Source organism: Malaclemys terrapin, chromosome 1 (genome assembly GCF_027887155.1).
Source record: "Malaclemys terrapin pileata isolate rMalTer1 chromosome 1, rMalTer1.hap1, whole genome shotgun sequence".
Lineage (NCBI taxonomy): Eukaryota > Metazoa > Chordata > Testudines > Emydidae > Malaclemys > Malaclemys terrapin.
Genome location: NC_071505.1, coordinates 311,006,718 through 311,027,515, shown reverse-complemented (window position 1 = coordinate 311,027,515; position 20,798 = coordinate 311,006,718). Strand labels below are relative to the sequence as shown.

General features: G+C 43.8%; 1 protein-coding gene across 3 annotated transcripts in view; it reads left to right on the top strand.

Moving 5' to 3' along the window:
• The window catches only part of SGCG (sarcoglycan gamma), a 186,589-nt gene that overhangs the window by 74,410 nt on the left and 91,381 nt on the right, over window positions 1-20,798 (top strand). For all 3 annotated transcript variants that reach the window (XM_054015446.1, XM_054015447.1, XM_054015448.1), the window contains one exon: window positions 11,559-11,646. In XM_054015446.1, coding sequence (XP_053871421.1) covers window positions 11,559-11,646 — 88 coding nt within the window. The remainder of the gene's footprint in view (window positions 1-11,558; window positions 11,647-20,798) is intronic.

Here is a 20,798-nt window from a genome sequence, read left to right as displayed (position 1 = left end):
GGGCCACCAGGATCAAAAACTCCTTAGACTGGTGGAAGGACCCAGCCAATGTTTGCAAAGGGATCCCCTTCTCGCAGACATCACGGTCGTTGCTCCTCACCACCAACGCATCACTCATAGGTCTAAACAGCCTCACGATGCAAGGCAAGTGGTCATCTGCGGAGATATCCCTTCACATCAATCTTCTCGGACTGAGAGTAGTCAGGAATGCCTGCATCCATTTCCTTCCACTCATCACAGAATCACACACAAAGATCCTAATAGACAACACAGGCTGTATGTACTACATCAATCGGCAGCGGGGAGCCAGGACGCCCTCCCTATGCACGGAGGCGATGAGGTTATGGAATTGGTGCATCTCCCACAATCTTACACTGTCTGCAGCTTACCTCCCAGGCACACAAAACTCGATAGCAGAAAATCTCAGTTACAAAGTCCCACACAACTATGAGTGGGATATAGACCCAACAGTATTTCATGACCTATTCAGACAATGGGGAACATTATCCACAGACCTGTTCACCACTTACCATTCTACTGCTCTAGAGGGGGGATGAGACAGCACTCCCTGAACGATGCTCTCCTCCTTCCATGGGATGAGGACCTTCTCTACGCCTTTCCTCTGTTTTCCCTACTGTTGAAGGTCCTGCTGAAAATGAAAAGGGATGGAGCCCATGTCATTCTGATTGCTTCTACTTTCAGAGACAGACCCGGTACTCTTACCTGTCACAACTCACGATATGCCTGCTGATCTCCCTCCCTCCCATTCCACACCTCCTCTCACAGAACAAATGATGTACCATACATCCCAACTTGGAGATTCTCCACCTCAAGGCATGGTTCCTGCTTGGTTCCAACACCTAGAAAGCTCCTGTTCAAGGAAGGCGCAGGAGGTTCTATTACACAGTAGAAAGTCCTTGTCTCGATGTAATTACCTGCAGAAATGGTCCAGCAAATCTCCCCAACTTCCACAACTCTTCCATGTATTCTAGACTATGCTTTGACTCTTAAAAAGTCAGGATTACCCCTAAGGATTATTTTAGGGTCCATCTAGCAGCTATAACAACTTTTCAACAACCTTTTTCTCAGTGCTGTCACACCCAACCACTAAAAAGTTCCCCAAGGGTATAATAAAGTTCTTCCTTCAACCTCGACTTCCTACTCCCATGTGGGATCTAAACCTAGTAACTGAAAAGTCTGACAAGGCTTCCCTTTGAACCCTATGCCACCTGTTTGCTGACATACCTATCCATGAAAACAGCCTTCCTGGTAGCGATTACCTCAGCCAAGAGAATAGGAGAGATAGCAGCTCTGATGGCGTCTCCCCCCTACACAGTATTTTTTATGGACAAGGTTACTCTCAGGCTGCATTCAAAATTCATCCCTAAGGTAACCTCTCCATTTCACATGAATGAATTGATTCACCTTCCAATCTTCTACCCCAAGCATCACCAAGACAACACAGAGGCTACACTACATATTTTAGGTGTCAGGAGAGCCCCGGGCATTCTACCTTAATAGGACAAGGGCCTTTAGGAGCTCCCCTAGACTTTTCCTCTCCATTGTGGAAAGATCCAAGGGCTCAGCAATACCAGCCCAAAGGCTCTTTAAGGGCTGGTCTACACATAATTAGCTCAACATAAGGCAGCTTATGTCAGTGTCTACACTACAGCCTTCCTCCCACTCATGTAAGTTCTCTACTAAACCAACATAACTCCACCTCCAAGAGAGGCATAAGGCTTATGTCGTGTAGTTAGGGCGATGCAGTGTCTGTAAGTCGGCCTATATTAAATCAACTTAGGTTTGTAGTGTAGACATACCCTTAGTGGATCTCAAATTGCATAAGACAGTGTTATCAAATTCACAACATGACCCTTCCAGACCCTATTCATACACATTCCACAAGGCTGATCTCCTCACCTGTCATTTTCTTCAAGAATGTCCCTATCTCAGAGGTCTGTAGAGTGGCAACATGGACGTCAGTCCACACTTTCGCAGAACATTATGCAAATACTGGGGACTCCACCTCCAATGCCATATTTGGCTCCCCAGTGCTGTTATCTGAAACTGACCCACCTGCCCTCCAGAAAGGATACTGCTTGGGAATTACCTACAGTGGAGCACCCATAGGACACTACTCGAAGAAGAAGAAGTTACTCACCTTGTGTAGTAACAATGGTTCTTCAAGATGTGTCCCCCTGTGGGTGCTCCACAACCCACCCTCCTTCCCTCTACTTCAGAGCTCTTGTCAATGACTCTCTAGTAGAGAAGTAACTGAGGGGCATTAGTCTGCACACGCTGACTAGCCTGGTGGTGCAGCACCAGGAGAGACAGCACATGAGCGTACCTAACAGACACTGCTACCAAAGGTCTCCAATCAGCAGCACAGGGACACAAGCACACCTACAGTGGAGCACCCATAGGTGCTCGAAGAACCATCATTACTACACAAGGTGAGTAACTTCTTCTTCTTTGAGGCTTATTAACTCATAGCTGCTCTGAAATCAGCATAGTTGGATGCTGAAGGAGTCCCTCAGACTAGAGGAATCCTTATTCAATGTTGAGCCACCATTGGAGCTCCTCCAGCATACATCTCTTAACTGTCTACGGGTCTGAAGAGAGAGGTGTGGCTGTGGCTAATTTATGCTCAGTTGTTGAGGGATTCTATTGTCATCATTGGTTGATGGCATAAATTAGAGGCCTTAGATTGCTCGATACAAGTCACTGTCTCTTTCTGCTTTTCTGAACTGACAGTCATTCAGCATTTGGGGGTTTTTTTAAATTATTTTTTAACACTTTTGAGAAAGAATTGCCCATGACTTCATCTCTTTGGGTATCATTTCAGTATGTATTCTCATAAAATTGTTTATTTGTTATGATTTCAGTTCCTAACTTTGCCTCTTGGGGAACTGGGCCATTCCTAGCCATCACAGCAGCTTTCTCACTTGCCTTAATAGTCTTTTTTCTTGGAGTCTCAGCTTTTCTCCTCTAATGAGATCTACAAAGTGCTAAGAAAATACATAGCAGAAAATGTACTTGCTATGCATCTCCTCTGGAGTCAATTATTAGTTTATGCCTTAATTTTGAGTCCAGTGCAGAGACCTAGATGAAACCTTTGTCTCTTAGCTAGTGCATATTCATGGGACAGCAACACAGGATGAATCCTTAGAAATATGTTACTAACTTTTAAGTAGTCACCAATATGTGAATGGTAACTAAAGATCCAGAATATAGTTTATCACACTGGACCAGATTGTATTACCAGATTGATCACTGGTTTATTTTATTAAATCAAGCAGCAGCAATTAGAAAAGTGCATTTGAGATGCCCAGATTTGTGTCTGATTTTTTACCAATATATAAACATAATAGATTTAGCTCACAGTCTCTCTTGATCTTTGTTCCCCACCTTAAATATAATTCCTTGTCCTTGGATATTCAGGCTAAACCATTGCATACTGTTCTTCCTAAGGCTTAGAGGCTGGCACACTCATCTTTTTCTGCCCTTCCTGTCTTTTCATAAGAGTTCTGTTACTGTTTCTATACGCTGTAATTTTTTAAGATAATTTACTAATCTGAAATAATTCCTTTTACTCATTTGGCAACTTGTTTTGAGATATCCTATCTTCCTGGTTTTCATATTTACAAGATTCTTGTTTTTTTTTTTTTTAAATAAATCTGGACAGCAGAGGGCACTGAGACTGAGGTGGATGCAGGTTGCTTGAGCTCTGAAGTGGCCCCTGGGGAATCTTCAAATATTGCCCCCTACAATTCACTATACAATCCCAAGAAATATTGCATGCTACTGTTGAAACCCCCAAGATGCCTTCTAGTTCTTCATCTTCTTCTCTGAATCCAAAAACAGAGGAGATCTGTCTCCCCTACTTCTACAAGTAAAATGGTGCCTCAACCTGATGAAATGCAGCTGATATCTGTACAATAGGTTGCCACAGATACTGATGAAATTAAATCTACAGTTTCCACCCTTCAGACCACCGTGACTTAGATTGAGTGCACTACAAGTTCTATCCAGATGGATTAGTGAAGCAGAGCACAGAATTTCTGAAGTGGAAGATGATTTCAAAGAGAACAAATTACAGGTGATGAAGAACTGTAATGATATCAGATCTATTAAAACCAAGCTAATTGATCTAGAAAGCCACTCAAGATGATGGAATATCAGGATTGTGGGTGTCCCTGAGTGCATAGAGAAGGGTAAACCCTCTGAATTTGACCCTAAACTGCTAACTAAGTTGATGTATCTGCTGGTAGATCTCTGTTGTAATATAGAATGGGCACACTGGGACCTTGCCCTCAAGTCAGTTCCAAGAGATGAGACTAGAGCATTGATTGTGAAGTTCCTGAAGTTTATGACCAAGGACCTTATCAAATCCAAAGAAAAAGGGATTATGTTATGGGGAGAACCAGCAATTAAAATACTATTCTTTCAAGATTATGCCCGTGATGTGGTTGCAATAAGGGCAGCTTGTAACTAAGTGAAACAATTGGCTAGGGAGATGAACTTGAAGTATTTTATTAAATGCCCGGCAACGCTCCATATTAAAAATAGTAAGAAGATAATATCATTCGGTTCCTGTTAAGAGACAGAAAAATACCTGAAAAATCTTCAAACTCCTGCCTTGCAAGAGGAGACTGAGTGATTTTCGGACTGTGCTCTAGTGGTGGGGGTCTAGACTGTGTTTGTGGGGATGCAGGGGGTGTGGCGTGGGGCCTGTCCCCTGGGCCATCTGTGTCCCCCCCCCAACCTCCGCCACCACCGTTGCCCCCTCCACCACCTCCACAGGCCATGTACCATCTGCCTCCGCTCCTGCCTCTGGGACTCTGCTGCTCTTCAGGCCTGCCACTCCCTATTGCCATCGTTTGGGCCTGCAGCAGCAGGCAGCCCGCACATTGACTTTTGGTGCAAGCGCCCCAGACTGACCCCTTCCCCTTTGCAACAGGCCCCCCAGCTTTGCCCCTTGCTGCCTATCCCATTTGCCCCTGTAGTCTGTTGCCCCTCCCCAGCTTCAGTTTGTTTGCCTGCTCCGCCCTTTCCCTTTGCAGCTTGGTTTGTTTGTCCTACCCCAGCCCTACAGTTAGCCCCTTGGTTCCTCTGCCCCATTCCCAGCCTGGTTGCTCCCCTTCCTTTGCACCCCCTTTGCCCTGATTGACCCTTCCCCTCATGTGCCCATGTCCTCCCGTGCGCTTGTGCCCCCCCAACCCATTTTGGTTAATCACTGTGACCTTCCCTCCCCAGTGCAGCTATAAAAAAAAAAAAAGAGAGACATCTATGGACTGATCCGACCAAATGGAATTTATGTATTGCTCTCTCACGTCTGATATAGTTGTTCTAAACAAGCTGCTTGGCACTAGTTGTTATTGATATTAGTTCCTTTTTTTTCTGCTTTCTTTCATTGGGGTTGAAGGGCTAAAGAGTTATTATCAATTTACTTCCTACTGCTCTAACTCATGGGAAAGTACCATCAATGTAAAATCCATCATTTCCTGGTGCAAGTGCTGGAGGAACCAACTAGGGGCAGAGCTTTTCTTGACCTGCTGCTCACAAACAGGGAAGAATTAGTAGGGGAAGCAAAAGTGGATGGGAACCTGGGAGGCAGTGACCATGAGATGGTCGAGTTCAGGATCCTGACACAAGGAAGAAAGGAGAGCAGCAGAATACGGACCCTGGACTTCAGAAAAGCAGACTTTGACTCCCTCAGGGAACAGATGGGCAAGATCCCCTGGGAGAATAACATGAAGGGCAAAGGGGTCCAGGAGAGCTGGCTGTATTTTAAAGAATCCTTATTACGGTTGCAGGAACAAACCATCCCGATGTGTAGAAAGAATAATATGGCAGGCGACCAGCTTGGCTAAACAGTGAAATCCTTGCTGATATTAAACGCAAAAAAGAAGCTTACAAGAAGTGGAAGATTGGACAAATGACCAGGGAGGAGTATAAAAATATTGCTCAGGCATGCAGGAGTGAAATCAGGAAGGCCAAATCACACTTGGAGTTGCAGCTAGCAAGAGATGTTAAGAGTAACAAGAAGGGTTTCTTCAGGTATGTTAGCAACAAGAAGAAAGTTAAGGAAAGTGTGGGCCCCTTACTGAATGAGGGAGGCAACCTAGTGACCGAGGATGTGGAAAAACCCAATGTACTCAATGATTTTTTTGCCTCTGTCTTCATGAATAAGGTCAGCTCCCAGACTGCTGCACTGGGCAACACAATATGGGGAGAAGGTGACCAGCCCTCTGTGGAGAAAGAAGTGGTTCGGGATTATTTAGAAAAACTGGACGTGCACAAGTCCATGGGGCCAGATGCGCTGCATCCGAGGGTGCTAAAGGAGTTGGCAGATGACACTGCAGAGCCATTAGCCATTATTTTTGAAAACTCATGGCGATCGGGGGAGGTCCCAGACGACTGGAAAAAGGCTAATGTAGTGCCCATCTTTAAAAAAGGGAAGGAGGAGGATCCGGGGAACTACAGGCCAGTCAGCCTCACCTCAGTCCCTGGAAAAATCATGGAGCAGGTCCTCAAGGAATCAATTATGAAACACTTAGAGGAGAGGAAAGTGATCAGGAACAGTCAGCATGGATTCACTAAGGGGAAGTTGTGCCTGACTAACCTTCTATGATGAGATAACTGGCTCTGTGGATGAGGGGAAAGCAGTGGATGTGTTATTCCTTGACTTTAGCAAAGCTTTTGATACGGTCTCCCACAGTATTCTTGCCGCCAAGTTAAAGAAGTATGGGCTGGATGAATGGACTGTAAGGTGGATAGAAAGCTGGCTAGATCATCGGGCTCAACGGGTAGTGATCAATGGCTCCATGTCTAGTTTGCAGCCGGTTTCAAGCGGAGTGCCCCAAGGGTCGGTCCTGGGGCCAGTTTTGTTTAATATCTTTATGAATGATCTGGAGGATGGTGTGGACTGCACTTTCAGCAAGTTTGCAGATGACACTAAACTAGGAGGCGTGGTAGATACACTAGAGGGTAGGGATCGGATACAGAGGGACCTAGACAAATTAGAGGATTGGGCCAAAAAAAACCTGATGAGGTTCAACAAGGACAAGTGCAGAGTCCTGCACTTAGGATGGAAGAATCCCATGCACTGCTACAGACCAGGGACCGAATGGCTAGGTAGCAGTTCTGCAGAAAAGGACCTAGGGGTCACAGTGGACGAGAAGCTGGATATGAGTCAACAGTGTGCTCTTGTTGCCAAGAAGGCTAACGGCATTTTGGGCTGTATAAGTAGGGGCATTGCCAGCGGATTGAGGAATGTGATCGTTCCCCTTTATTTGACATTGGTTAGGCCTCATCTGGAATACTGTGTCCAGTTTTGGGCCCCACACTACAAGAAGGATGTGGAAAATTGGAAAGAGTACAGGGGACGGCAACAAAAATGAGTAGGGGTCTGTAGCACATGAATTATGAGGAGAGGCTGAGGGAACTGGGATTGTTTAGTCTCCAGAAGAGAAGAATGAGGGGGGATTTAATAGCAGCCTTCAACTACCTGAAGGGGTGTTCCAAAGAGGATGGAGCTCGGCTGTTCTCAGTGGTGGCAGATGACAGAACAAGGAGCAATGGTCTCAAGTTGCAGTGGGGGAGGTCCAGGAAACACTATTTCACTAGGAGGGTGGTGAAGCACTGGAATGCGTTACCTAGGGAGGTGGTGGAGTCTCCTTGCTTGGAGGTTTTTAAGGCCCGGCTTGACAAAGCCCTGGCTGGGATGATTTAGTTGGGAATTGGTCCTGCTTTGAGCAGGGGGTTGGACTAGATGACCTCTTGAGGTCCCTTCCAACCCTGATATTCTATGATTCTATGATTTGATTAGTAATTATATATATAATCATTGCTTTATTAGATGGTGCTTCCTTAGAACTAGTATATGTAGTGTGACAAAGTTCCTCCTCTATCTTGGTGGGTCCTGCACTTATTGGCGGATTTTCTTGCCTCAGAGATTCACCATGTGGGCTGGGGAACAGCCCAGAGACCTTCCCCTCTGGAAGAACCCACAGTCCAGGTCAATTGGGAGGTTTGGGGGGAACCCGGGCCCACCCTCTACTCCGGGTTCCAGCCCAGGGCCCTGTGGACTGCAACTGTCTATAGTGCCTCTTGTAACAGCTGCATGACAGCTACAACTCCCTGGGCTACTTCCCCATGGCCTCCTCCAAACACCTTCCTTATTCTCACCACAGGACCTTCCTCCTGGTGTCTGATAACGCTTGTGCTCCTCAGTCCTCCAGCAGCACACCCTCTCACTCTCAGCTCCTTGCGCTTCTTGCTCCCAGCTCCTCACACTCGCACCACAAACTGAAGTGAGCTCCTTTTTAAAACCCAGATGCCCTGATTAGCCTGCCTTAATTGATTTTAGCAGCTTCTTCTTAATTGGCTCCAGGTGTCCTAATTAGCCTACCTGCCTTAACTGGTTCTAGCAGGTTCCTGATTACTCTAGTGCAGCCCCTCCTCTGGTCACTCAGGGAACAGAAAACTACTCATCCAGTGACCAGTATATTTGCCCTCTACCAGACTCCTGTACCCTACTGGTCTGGGTCTGTCACAGTAGGTTTTATTGATAATGTGTGATTACTATAGTTGCAATCTTTGGGGCCTCTGGAGATCTCCATGTTTCACCTGATCTGGCCACGCACTCTGGACGTCAAGTGTATATGCATATGTCATTTAGACCTTCAGGGTATGCACTCTCAACTAAAAGGTGGCAATTATTTCAGTAAGAAAGGTTTCCAAACTGCAAACTGTTAGTCGACCCCTGCTATATGGTTTGTTATAAGGATAAAATTTCTGTATTATTCCTTACACCTCATTCATCCAACACTGAGGAAACACTTCATGCTTCGTAGAGCTTTGGTATTCTACCTTGACAACAGTAATGCGTTCAGAACTTCTAATAGGCCTAGGCCAAGAGAATCAAATGCCAACCAGTGTCAACTCAATGTGTATCACGCTGGATCTCTGACTGTGTCAAGCAATGCTACGATCTTGTGAAAGTCTTTCTTCCAGTGAGAGTAATAGCTAATGTGGACACGAGAACGAATGGATATAAACTGGCCGTGGGGAAGTTTAGGCTTGAAATTAGACGAAGGTTTCTGACCGTCAGAGGGGTGAAATATTGGAACGGCCTTCCGAGGGAAACGGTGGGGGCGAGGGACCTGTGTGGTTTTAAGATTAAGTTAGACAAGTTTATGGAGGGAATGGTTTAATGGTAAAACATATTAGCTGAGGAATACTGAGCAATGGTAGGTAAATAGTATAATGGCTAACAAGGGTCAGGCTGGAGACTCTTGCCTACATGCTCGGGGTCTCACTGATCGCCATATTTGGGGTCGGGAAGGAATTTTCCTCCAGGGTAGATTGGCAGAGGCCCTGGAGGTTTTTCGCCTTCCTCCGCAGCATGGGGCAGGGATCTCTAGCAGGAGGGTTCTCTGCCAATTGAAGTCACTAAAACACAGGATTTGGGGACTTCATTAGCAGAGTCAAGGAAAGGGTAGGGACGGTTTTGTGGCCTGCAGCATGCAGAAGGTCAGACCAGATGATCATAATGGTCCCTTCTGACCTTAAAGTCTATGAGTCTATGAGTCTATGAGCTCACTCCATCAGGGCACAGTCCACTTCATCAGCCTTTCTGATCAGTGTTCCCATAACAAATATATGTAAAGTGGCAATGTGGTCATCTGTACATACCTCTTTCAGACATCACTCAAGCCTCTTGTGTCTATGCTAACTTCAATAAATCCATGTTGCAGTCTCTCTTCAGATGATCAAAGCCTCACCACCTATAAGGGAACTGCTACAGAGCCACCTAAAATGTAATATATACATGTACAATTACTTGAAGAAGAAAAAAAACAACAGTTACTTACCTACAGTAACTGTTTGTTTGTTTTTTGTGGAGATGTGTTGTGCACATATAAATTCCACAATCCTTCCACCTGGCCTGTGACTTTGGTTAATATTTTCACAAGCAGAACAGAGAGAAAGGTGACACACATGCCCCTTTTATGCTCTTGTTTGGGTCCATGAGAAGAGCAGGGGCACATGCGTTCCCTCATGGTACTTCTGGCAAAAGTTTCTGACTCAAGAACACTGGGCACACACACACCTGAGGTGGAATGTATATGTGCATAAAACATCTTGAAGAACAACAGTTATTGTAGGTAAGTTACCATTGTTTTTTAGTTTCAGGTCTGATTTTTTTTAAATCCTTTATTTTTTGGTTAATTGGTTTCAGGTTTTATTGTCTAATGCACTGAAATGTGAAATAACCGTTGCTCCATTATTTGTCACCTGCTTGATTACATGCCACCTTGACAAAATGCTAACTTGATTCAGTGGGTTTGTTTTATTTACAACACAGTTATATTTCTACATTAAATGCAATTCTGTCCTGACACTGGACCCTGTGGGACTACTCACTCTTAAAGTTGAGTGTGTTTGTGTGTGTTTTCAAGGTGGGAGCCTTGGATCATAAAATTAGTGTTACACAGCTTTCATCATCATTCATCATTTCACATGACCAGTTTTCTGCGGGAGTGCAGGAAGTCTGGGACTCAAGTGCTAAACTTTTATCAAAAGATAAATTGCCAGCAATTGTATCTGTTGGGCTAATGTTATAGATTTTGATTACTTTAGGACTACACTTTTTAATTATGTTTGTGTATTTTGAATAAGGTGTTTTTTGTTTGTGTTTTAATTTTAAAAAGATTCTGGAAAGGAGACAATAAATGATTCAAACCTATAGTGTTATGGCATTTCAACAGGAGACTTTATCAAAATTTTACAAAGTCGTTCCAGCTATCAGGTTTTAATAGTTTCTTCCTCCTACAAGGAGGGAAAAATCCATATTTACTGTATGAATTGATTCCCATAAGATGGTATATTATTCTCAATATGGATCTCTAAGATTTTATATTATAATGTTTTGGGGAATTGATAATCACTTTGTACCACATGCTGCCATTTCCAAATATATCTACCATATTTTCTGTTTTAGAGTGACCAAAAGTGGGAAATAGTCTGGGGGAAAAAGTGTGTGGGGTCATAAAAATACAATATTGACTTCCTCATCTACCTACACCATCAGAAAAAGATAGATTTGGAAGGAAAACTTGGAGTAGTTATTTATGGATAATAACTGCCAGTCGGAGGTAATCCCAGCCAAGAATTTGGGGGGAAAGGGAGCTGGATTGGGGACTTTGGTTAGACTGATTATAGAGGTGGGGACCAGCTCCCAATCTGAATGTCTCCAAAGTTCAAAGGGTATTTGAATCAAGGATTGTAATTTGGGTCCATCTCTGCTGTCCATCAGTGGGTTGAGTGCCTATTCAAATAATTAGGTTTTCTGGTTTTTGTTACATCTGTCAACTAAATGAGAGCTCTAAACACAAAATATTAATTCAGATACTTCACTCTTTGACTGGTTTTCTATTGCAAAAGCTCTTTTAATAACTTTAATAACAATATATATGGCAATGATAAATTATATTAATTGTTTTGAAATCTATTTGTTCTGCTAAAACTGCAAATCTTTCTCGGTACTGTAGGACTCATCTCTACTTCTACAGTCTGCTCATAATGTGACTGTGAATGCTCGCAATTCAGATGGTGAAGTCACAGGCAGATTAAACGTGGGTAAGTCTACATTATTTTCTTTTATTTAGCATTTTGTATAGATTTTAATGAATATTTGTAAAGAGTTTTGAATATATAAAGGTCTGTATACATGCTAATTGTTCATTATGATAACCACATTTGAATAGCCCACCTGCCACACAATATGTACTAAGATCATATTTCTCACTCACCAATTAATTGGTAACTCCATAAATGTATAAAGCATTTGTTTCCTGCAGGTTTTGACAGGAAAACCAAAGGTTTGGATGTCTGTTTTTGTCTCTCTGTCATTAGCTTTTTACAAAATTGTTTAAATGGTTCTACTTTCTGTTTTTCTTTCACACTCTTTGATGGCTGTACTTGTTTATATTAGGCAGTTTAGGGGTGTAACTGACTGGAGGAAGTAATATATATGCTGTTTCAGTTCATTGAAACAGTAGTGTATTTGTGCTTTCATTTTCTCTCTCTGTCCAGAGAGGGGTATCAGATGGAATTTGAGTGTGGTAAATTCAAATTTGACATGGTTTTGAGTGCTTGCCTTTACATTCACTACAATGGTGTATCATGCCTGAGGCAACTAACAGAGCTGTCTAAAGTAAACCTCCTCCTTCAAAGTTCTCTGGAGCAAATTAGGTGGAGTAAAGTGCTTGAATTATGTCTATTTCTTCAAATCCTGGTGACTGCTGGATTATCTATACTACAAAAAAACTATAATATTGTCTTCCTTTTTGAAGTATTAGTTAAATAATTTTTTTACTCTTTTTGAATATATTTTTTAAAAAGAATTATCACCTTATGTTGAGGAATCCAGAACTCTTTAAAAAGACAGGTTTCAGGGTAGCAGCCGTGTTAGTCTGTGTCCTCAAAAAGAACAGGAGTACTTGTGGCACCTTAGAGACTAACAAATTTATTAGAGCATAAGCTTTCGTGGGCTACAACCCACTTCTTCGGATGCATATAGTTTTTCACTCTATATGCATCCGAAGAAGTGGGTTGTAGCCCATGAAAGCTTATGCTCTAATAAATTTGTTAGTCTCTAAGGTGCCACAAGTACTCCTGTTCTTTTTTAAAAAGACAAGCGTTCTTCTTTGAGTGCTTGTCCATATCTATTTCACTCTTCGTGCACATTCACCCCATGCATTCAAGTTTGGATTCTTTTGGCCAGCAGTGGCGGTTAGGGCCGTATCTGCACCCTTCATGGCCTAGTACTCCGCTACCCAAGCGCATAAAGGGTGGCATGACCCGAACTCTCCCTCAGTTCTTTCTTACCACCTATTGCTATGAATAAAAACTTTGGCAGTATCCAACCCTCTCACTGTGTGATTTATACTTTCTAGTGTAAATAGTTCACGATAGTTATAGTTTTAGATCGTTAGTAATAGTTTTAGACTTTTATTCTCCCTTTAAAAAAAATCCATATTGTTTTCCATTAGTTTTCCTAATGAGACTTTCCCAGTATCAGATCCAGCACTTATGGATGAAAAAAAGTCTCCTACGTTTAAAAACTGCCCATCTTGTGGTATAATAATGCTGCTTAATAATGGACCTATTGTGCCTGAGTAAAGGGTACATTCCTGACAAGTGTGCCATTTAAAAGTCATTCTCTAAGAGAACACAAAGGTAAGAGAGGCTCACCGCATGCTATTTTTACTGGGGAAGTCTATACGCCCCTCTTCAGATCCTTCTGCACCTAGGCTCTTGGTACTGGCAACATTGGTACCCACCACTGGGGTACTGATAGCTTCTGTCCACCCTGTCGGTGGTAGTGACATTCTTAGAACCAACAGTTTACTCGATACTGGGTGATCGGACTGTCTCGGAATCACCACTTTTGTCTTGGGTGAACATAACAACTTCAGTACCAGCTAATACCCCACGACAGTGCCTAGTACCTTGGCGATACCAGCTAAGGGACACACTGAAGTTTTACCTGAGACCCCAGTTAAGACAGTTCCACCTCTAGGAGAGAAATAATCTTTCTCCTCTTAAGCTTTGGAGCATAGTAGAGATGCATTGCCAACACACTCCCAGAGGTCCAGGTCTTTTGGTCCCTATGGTTCTGAAAAGGATTCAGGGGCACATTATTATAATGCTAGACCTAGGGGTTCTAAAAGGTACACTTCCCATGGTATCTCCCGCTATGGCCTTCTGCCCCATACCCTTACCATCTTCCTTGGCCATATTTGGCATCAGCCGCTTACAGACAGCCAGGATGCAGCCCCATCCAGGGTTAGGTCCCTCTCTCCACACAGACATCAGAAAGCCCTGCAGGTAGCTCAGACAGTGATTCCATCTGCTGAATGCCAAAAAGATCAGGGCTCTGAGGAAGAGGATTTGCAGGCTGATGTCAGATAATACTGCCCATTTCCTGTTCAACACTTGATAAAGCTGTGGTACAATTGTCATCAAGTGTACAGCCTGATGATTATAAAACATTTCAAGAATCATTATGCTGGAAGGTGGACATTCTTGAAATTCCATTGGATGCTTTCCAGGAGAAATCCCATAAAGCATATATACATCTATGCCTGGGCAGTTTGCAATGCCAAAAAATTATGGCCTGCTGGAGCCAGTCAAAATCCTCAGGAAGACACGTGACACTTACATCTGGCTGACACCTACATTCAAAAGGACTGATCAACAGTATCAAGTTCCCTCATGAGGATTTGAGCAGTTCTATATGCATCCCCTTCCTGGGTCACTAGTAGTAACAGAGGGACCAAACAACAGGGACCACCAAAATCTATGCCCCATGAAAAAGAACCTTAGAAACTTGGTTTATTCAGCTGCAAAAATTATTCTTCTGCCAGTCTGATTGCCAGTTATCAGTGCTTATTGGCAAAATACAATTATTTAAATCAAGACAACTGTTTTTAAATTCATGGACAAAATTCCACAAGGCAACAGAGAGAAATTCAAGTCTCTTGTCTCAGAGGGCCGACTCATGGCACACACTTCTCTCCAGGTTGCTCTTGATGTTTTGTACACAGTGGCAAGATCCATGGCCACATCTTTTCCTCTCACATGAGGAAGTCCTCTTCGCTAAAATTGCCCTGAATACCTAAAGAAGAACAAACAGCAATAGAGAACCTGGATTTGAGGGATATGATTTGCTTAATATAAAGACTGATGAGGCCTTACGTTCATTAAAAGATTCTCAAGCAATACTGAGCTCTTTAGATGTTTACACACCTACATTGAGAATTAAGCAAGTCAGGCCACAACCATATTTGAGAGAAACCTATTACTCACAACAGAGAAGTTTCTAAGAAAAGACAGAGGACTTAGAGGAGGAGGCCATCAGCCTCCACTTTGCTGTCTGTTCATCCTGCTGCATCAACATCAAGGAAATAAATTTGACTCTTATTTGACTCTTATTGTACATCTTCTCCATTATTCTTCCATTACCTACCCACCCCTCATCCCCTCTTTGGGAACCATTAGTTTTATTTTTGTGGGGCCTGGAACCTTATCACTATAGATCAGTAATACTCAGACTGAGGCTTGCAAGCAAGTGGCTCTTTAATGTGTCTCCTGAGGCTCTTTGCAGCACATGATATTAAAACACTGTATGATTTAAATATTAACTAATCAGGATGCTTTTACTATGTTACTAACCAATTGTAGTTGATAAAATAATAATGCTTGGTCAGTCATTTTGCTGTGGGAATTATATATTATCTCCCCATCGTACTGTTTAAATATGAATATATATTGAACTATAGTAAATATAACAATGAATTTACACTACTGTGGCTTTTTTGGGTAATGGGGTCACTTATTTGTCTCCTGAACCACTGAGGTCTGAGTTTCTAGAGATCATAGAGATGGGGTATTCCATACAATTGCGGATCTCTCTGTCCCTTTTCATGTTACATCAAGAAGTGCAATCACCTCCAAGTCTCAGAGTAGTCGAAGAAGTGCCTCAAGAATATAGGGGAAGGTTACTTTCTAATTCCAAAACAAAAGTGAGACTGGCACCCTATTATGGACATGAAACACCTTCATCTGCAGATTCAAGTTCAGGGTGGTAATTGTGGTTTCTATAATTCCATCCCAAGATCTACAGGACTGGTACACAGCTCTGACCTCCAGAAGCCCTGTTTTCATATAGCAATTGATCCTGCTCATAGAAAATACCTAAGGTTCAGGTGGGCAATTCCTATTATAAATAGAGTTCTGCCCTTTGGGCTATCAACAGCACTGATGATATTTATCAAACAACTATTGGTAGTGGAAGCTTACCTGGGAAAACAGAGAGTCCAAATCTACTCCTATTGGGATGATTGGCTAATTCAAGGGACATCTCCACAACAGGTGACCGAATCTATTCACCAGATACTCCAATTTTTTTCCTTTCTAGGACTTTGCGTCCCAAAAAGAAAAGTTGGTATTACTTAGGGTTACCATATTTCAACAATCAAAAAAGAGGACGGGAGGAGCCCCGCCCTAGCCCCGCCCCTGTCCTAGCCCCGCCCCTGCCCTTCCACTCCCTCTCACTTCCTGCCCCCTCAGAACCCCCAACCCTCCCCCCCACTCCTTGTCCCCTGACTGCCCCCCAGGATTCCACCCCCTCCCTAAGCCTCCCTGCCTCTTGTCCCCTGACTGCCTCCTCCTGAGACCTTCCCCACATCCTAACTGGCCCCCTAGGACTCTACCCCCTACCTGTCCCCTGACTGCCCCAACCCTTATCCACACCCCCACCCCCTGACAGCCCCCCCCAGAACTCCTGACCCATCTAAACCCCTCTGCTCCCTGTCCCCTGACTGCCCCCTCCTGTGACCCCTGCTCCTAACTGCCCTCCAGAACCCCACCCCCTACCTAAGCCTCCTTGTTCCTTATCCCCTAACTGCCCCTTCCTAAGACCCCCCCCAACTGTCCCCCAGGACCCTACCTCCTACCTGTACCCTGACTGCCCAAAACCTTACACCCCCCAACCCCCAGACAGCCCCCCCCCCGAACTCCCTGACCCATCCAACCCTCCTCCCTGTTTCTTGACTGCCCCCCCACCCCCACCCCAGAACCTCCCTGCTGCTTCTCTGGCTCCCGGCCCCCTTACTGTGCTGCAGAGCAGCGCGCTCAACAGCGGGGGAGGGCAGCAGGGTCGGAGCTCCAGACGAGCGATCTGTGAATGCAGGGAGGGAGGGAGGGAGGGGGAGGAGGGGAGTGGTGTCAAGTTTCAGGAGAGAAGTGCAGGAAGGGCTCTGGCTCTGGCTCTGGCTGTGGGAGCCCCGGCTGCTCTGTAAGCCGTGCGCACGCTCTGCATGGGGGGGGGGGAGGAGGGGAAGTCCGGACATTGACAAATTCCCCCCGGACGCTATTTTTAACCCGAAAAAGCCGGACATGTCCGGGGGAATCCGGACGAATGGTAACCCTATATTACTATCTACCCAAAGGGTAGAATTTATGTGGACAGTGCTAAACTCTACCACAGCAAAGGCCTATCTACTTCAGGACAAATTCAACACCACAATTGGCACAATGTCATTGATTCATTATTTGTCACTTTCCATGCAGATATTGTGGAGGCTGATATTGATTTCTGCAACATGATAAATGTCTATAGCATTGGGGATCTCAAAGCACTATACGAACCCTACTTAATCTTCACAGTAGCCTATTTGTTAAATGGAGATAATGTTCACCTAATCTTGCAAGCTATTGTGAAGATTAAGTAGGGTTTGTAAAGTGCTTTGAGATCCCCAATGGAATGTGCTATAGACATTTATCATGTTGCAGAAATCAATATCAGCCTCCACAATATCTGCATGGAAAGTGACAAATAATGAAATGGCAACATTTCATATGATATTGGCAATGACCTGGTTAATACCAGAATTGTAGAAGTTGTAGGGGTTTCTTTGTTTGTTTGTTTTTTGAATCAATGAACATTCAGCTGTTCTGTGTTCAGTAAGGATCAGATGCTACAACCCTTGCTTCCACGAAATAACCCTTATTCACATAAGAAGTTCCATTGAAGTAAACTGGACTAGTCACATGAGTAAGTGCTACTTAGTGGAAGCAAGGGTTGCAGATTCTGATCCTGTATTCTGACATTGATATTAGTAAACAAATAATTTATAGTTGTTGGGGCGGGGGGAGTTTTAGAAATTGCTATTTTAAATGGCGCTGGCCTAAATTTTCAGAAGTGACTAGTGATTGTCAATGCCCAACTTGAGATGGCTTAAAGGATATAATTCTGGGATGTATTAGCAGGAGTGTTGTAAGCAAGACACAAGCTCTACTCTGTGCTGATTAGGCCTCAACTGGAGTATTGTGTCCAGTTCTGGGTGCCACATTTCAGGAAGGATGTGGACACATTGGAGAAAGTCCAGAGAAGAGTGACAAAAATGATTAAAGGACCTATGAGGAAAGATTGAAAAAAAATGTTTTTTTTTTAGGAAAAGAGAAGCCTGAGGGGGGACATGGTAACAGTTTTCAAGTACGTAAAAGATTGTTATAAGGAAGAGGGAGAAAAATTGTTTTTCTTAACCTCTGAGGATACGACAAGAAGCAATGGGCTTAAATTGCAGCAAGGAAGGTTTAGGTTGGACATTAGGAAAAGCTTCCTATTTGTCAGGGTGGTTAAGCACTGGAATAAATTGCCTAGGGAGGTTGTGGAATTTCCATCATTGGAGATTTTTAAGAGCAGGTTAGACGAACACCTGTCAGGAATGGTCTAGATAATACTTAGTCCTGCCATGGGGGCAGAGGACTGGACTAGATGACCTCTCAAGGTCCCTTCCAGTCCTATGAGTCTATGATTCTATTACTCTAATTTTCAGAAAGTGCTGAGCTTGCACACTCTGAAAATCAGGTCTTTTAAGGTGTCTTAAATTAGACACCTGAAATCATTAGTCACTCTTGCATATTTAGATATGAATACTTAAGCTTTGTTTTTTCAAGGCAGCAACTGGGGAGATAGGCATCTTTTCACTTATATAATGTTGTTAATGTTTCTCAAACTTTAATTGATTTGCGGGAAAAACATTATAGTTTCTTAATTTGTTTCCCCTAAAGCCCAAATCCAGCAAAGCACTTAAGTATATACCTAAATTTAATTATTTTATTAGTCCCATTGAAGTAAATGGGTCTTACTCCTAATCTTAAAATCAAGGGTGTGCTTAAGTGCTTTTCTGCATCAAGGTTTAAAAGGGTATCATTGAGCAACTGTTACTTGTATGTGATGGAGTGAAATCTTGTCACAAGGTAGAAAGGGGGTTTTAGATAGCTAAAAAGCGCCTTTTGCAGCCATATAGGAAAATGGAGGATCCGGGGAACTATAGACTAGTCAGCCTGACTTCGATACCTGGGAAGCTACTAGGGCAATGTATAAAACATTCAATTTGTGAGTACCTGAAGGTGAAGGGGTAATCACTAGCAGCCAGCATGGATATACCAAGAACAAATCATGCCAAACCAGCTTGATTTCCTTCTTTGACTGGGTAACTGGTTTAGTGGATAGGGGGAGTGCATTGGACATAATATACCTGGACTTCAGCAAGGCTTTTGACCCAGTCCCACATGACATTCTGATAAGTAAGCTGAAGAAATGCGGGCTTGCCGGAACTATCATTAAGTGGATACATAGTTGGTTAAACAACTGCAAACAAAGTGTAACTATTAATGGAATGATGTCAGATTGGAGGGAGGTCTCAAGTGAGATTCCACAGGGATCTGTTATGGATCTGATGGTATTTAACATCTTTATTAATTACCTGGATGCAGGAATAGAGTGCATACTGATCAAATTTGAAGACGACACAAAGCTATGGGGATTGCCAATGCTTTGGAGGATAGAGCTAAAATTCAGAGGGATCTTGATAAATTGGAGAGCTGGGCTATAAACAATAAAATGAAATTCAATAAAGACAAATGTAAGATGCTACACTTAGGGAAGAAAAAGCCAAATGAACAATACAGAATGGGGGATAACTGGCTTGGCAGCAGCACTGCTAAGAAGGATCTGGGAGTTGTGGTGGTAATACTGGTCTTCTTGGCGCTGGTTAGGCCTCAGCTAGATTACTGTGTCCAATTGTATAGAAAAGATGTGGAGAAACTGGAAAGGATCCTGAGGCAATCCAAAGATGGTTAAAGGGATGGAATGCAAGACATACAAGAAAGGCTGAAGGAACCGGGTATGTTTAGTTTGGAAAAGAGAAGATTGAGGGGAGACATGGTAGCAGTCTTCAAATACTTGAAAGGCTGCCATAAAAAAGATGGAATAAAGTTGTTTTCTCTTGCCCAAGAGGGCAAGACAAGAGGCAATGGGTTCAAACTACAGCATAGCAGATTAAGGCCTGGTCTACACTACGACTTTAATTCGGATTTATCAGCTTTAATTCGAATTTACCCTGCAACCGTCCACACAACGACGCTATTTATTTCGATGTAAAGGGCCCTTTAAATCGATTTCTGTACTCCACCCCGACGAGCGGAGTAGCGCCAAAATCGATTTTAACATTTCGAATTAGGGATAGTGTGGCCGCAATTCGATGGTATTGGCCTCCGGGAGCTATCCCACAGTGCATCATTGTGACCGCTCTGGACAGCAATCTAAACTCGGATGCACTGGCCAGGTAGACAGGAAAAGCCCCGCGAACATTTGAATTTCATTTCCTGTTTGCCCAGCGTGGAGAGCACAGGTGACCACAGATAGCTCATCAGCACAGGTAACCATGCAGGCTGATAATCGAAAAAGAGCACCAGCATGGACCGTGAGGGAGGTACTGGATCTGATCGCTGTATGGGGAGAGGATTCAGTGCTTGCAGAACTTCGTTCTAAAAGACGAAATGCAAAAACTTTTGAAAAAATCTCCAAGGGCATGATGGAGAGAGGCCACAATAGGGACTCTGAGCAGTGCCGTGTGAAAGTCAAGGAGCTCAGACAAGCCTATCAAAAAACAAAGGAGGCAAACGGTCGCTCCGGGTCAGAGCCGCGGACATGCCGCTTCTATGCCGAGCTGCATGCAATTCTAGGGGGGGCTGCCACCACTACCCCACCTGTGATCGTGGATTCTGGGTCGGGGATAGTCTCATCAGCGACGCCTGAGGATTCTGCCGATGGGGGAGAGGAGGAGGAGGAGGAGGAGGATGAGCTTGCAGAGAGCACACAGCACTCCGTTCTCCCCAACAGCCAGGATCTTTTTCTCAGCCTGACTGAAGTACCC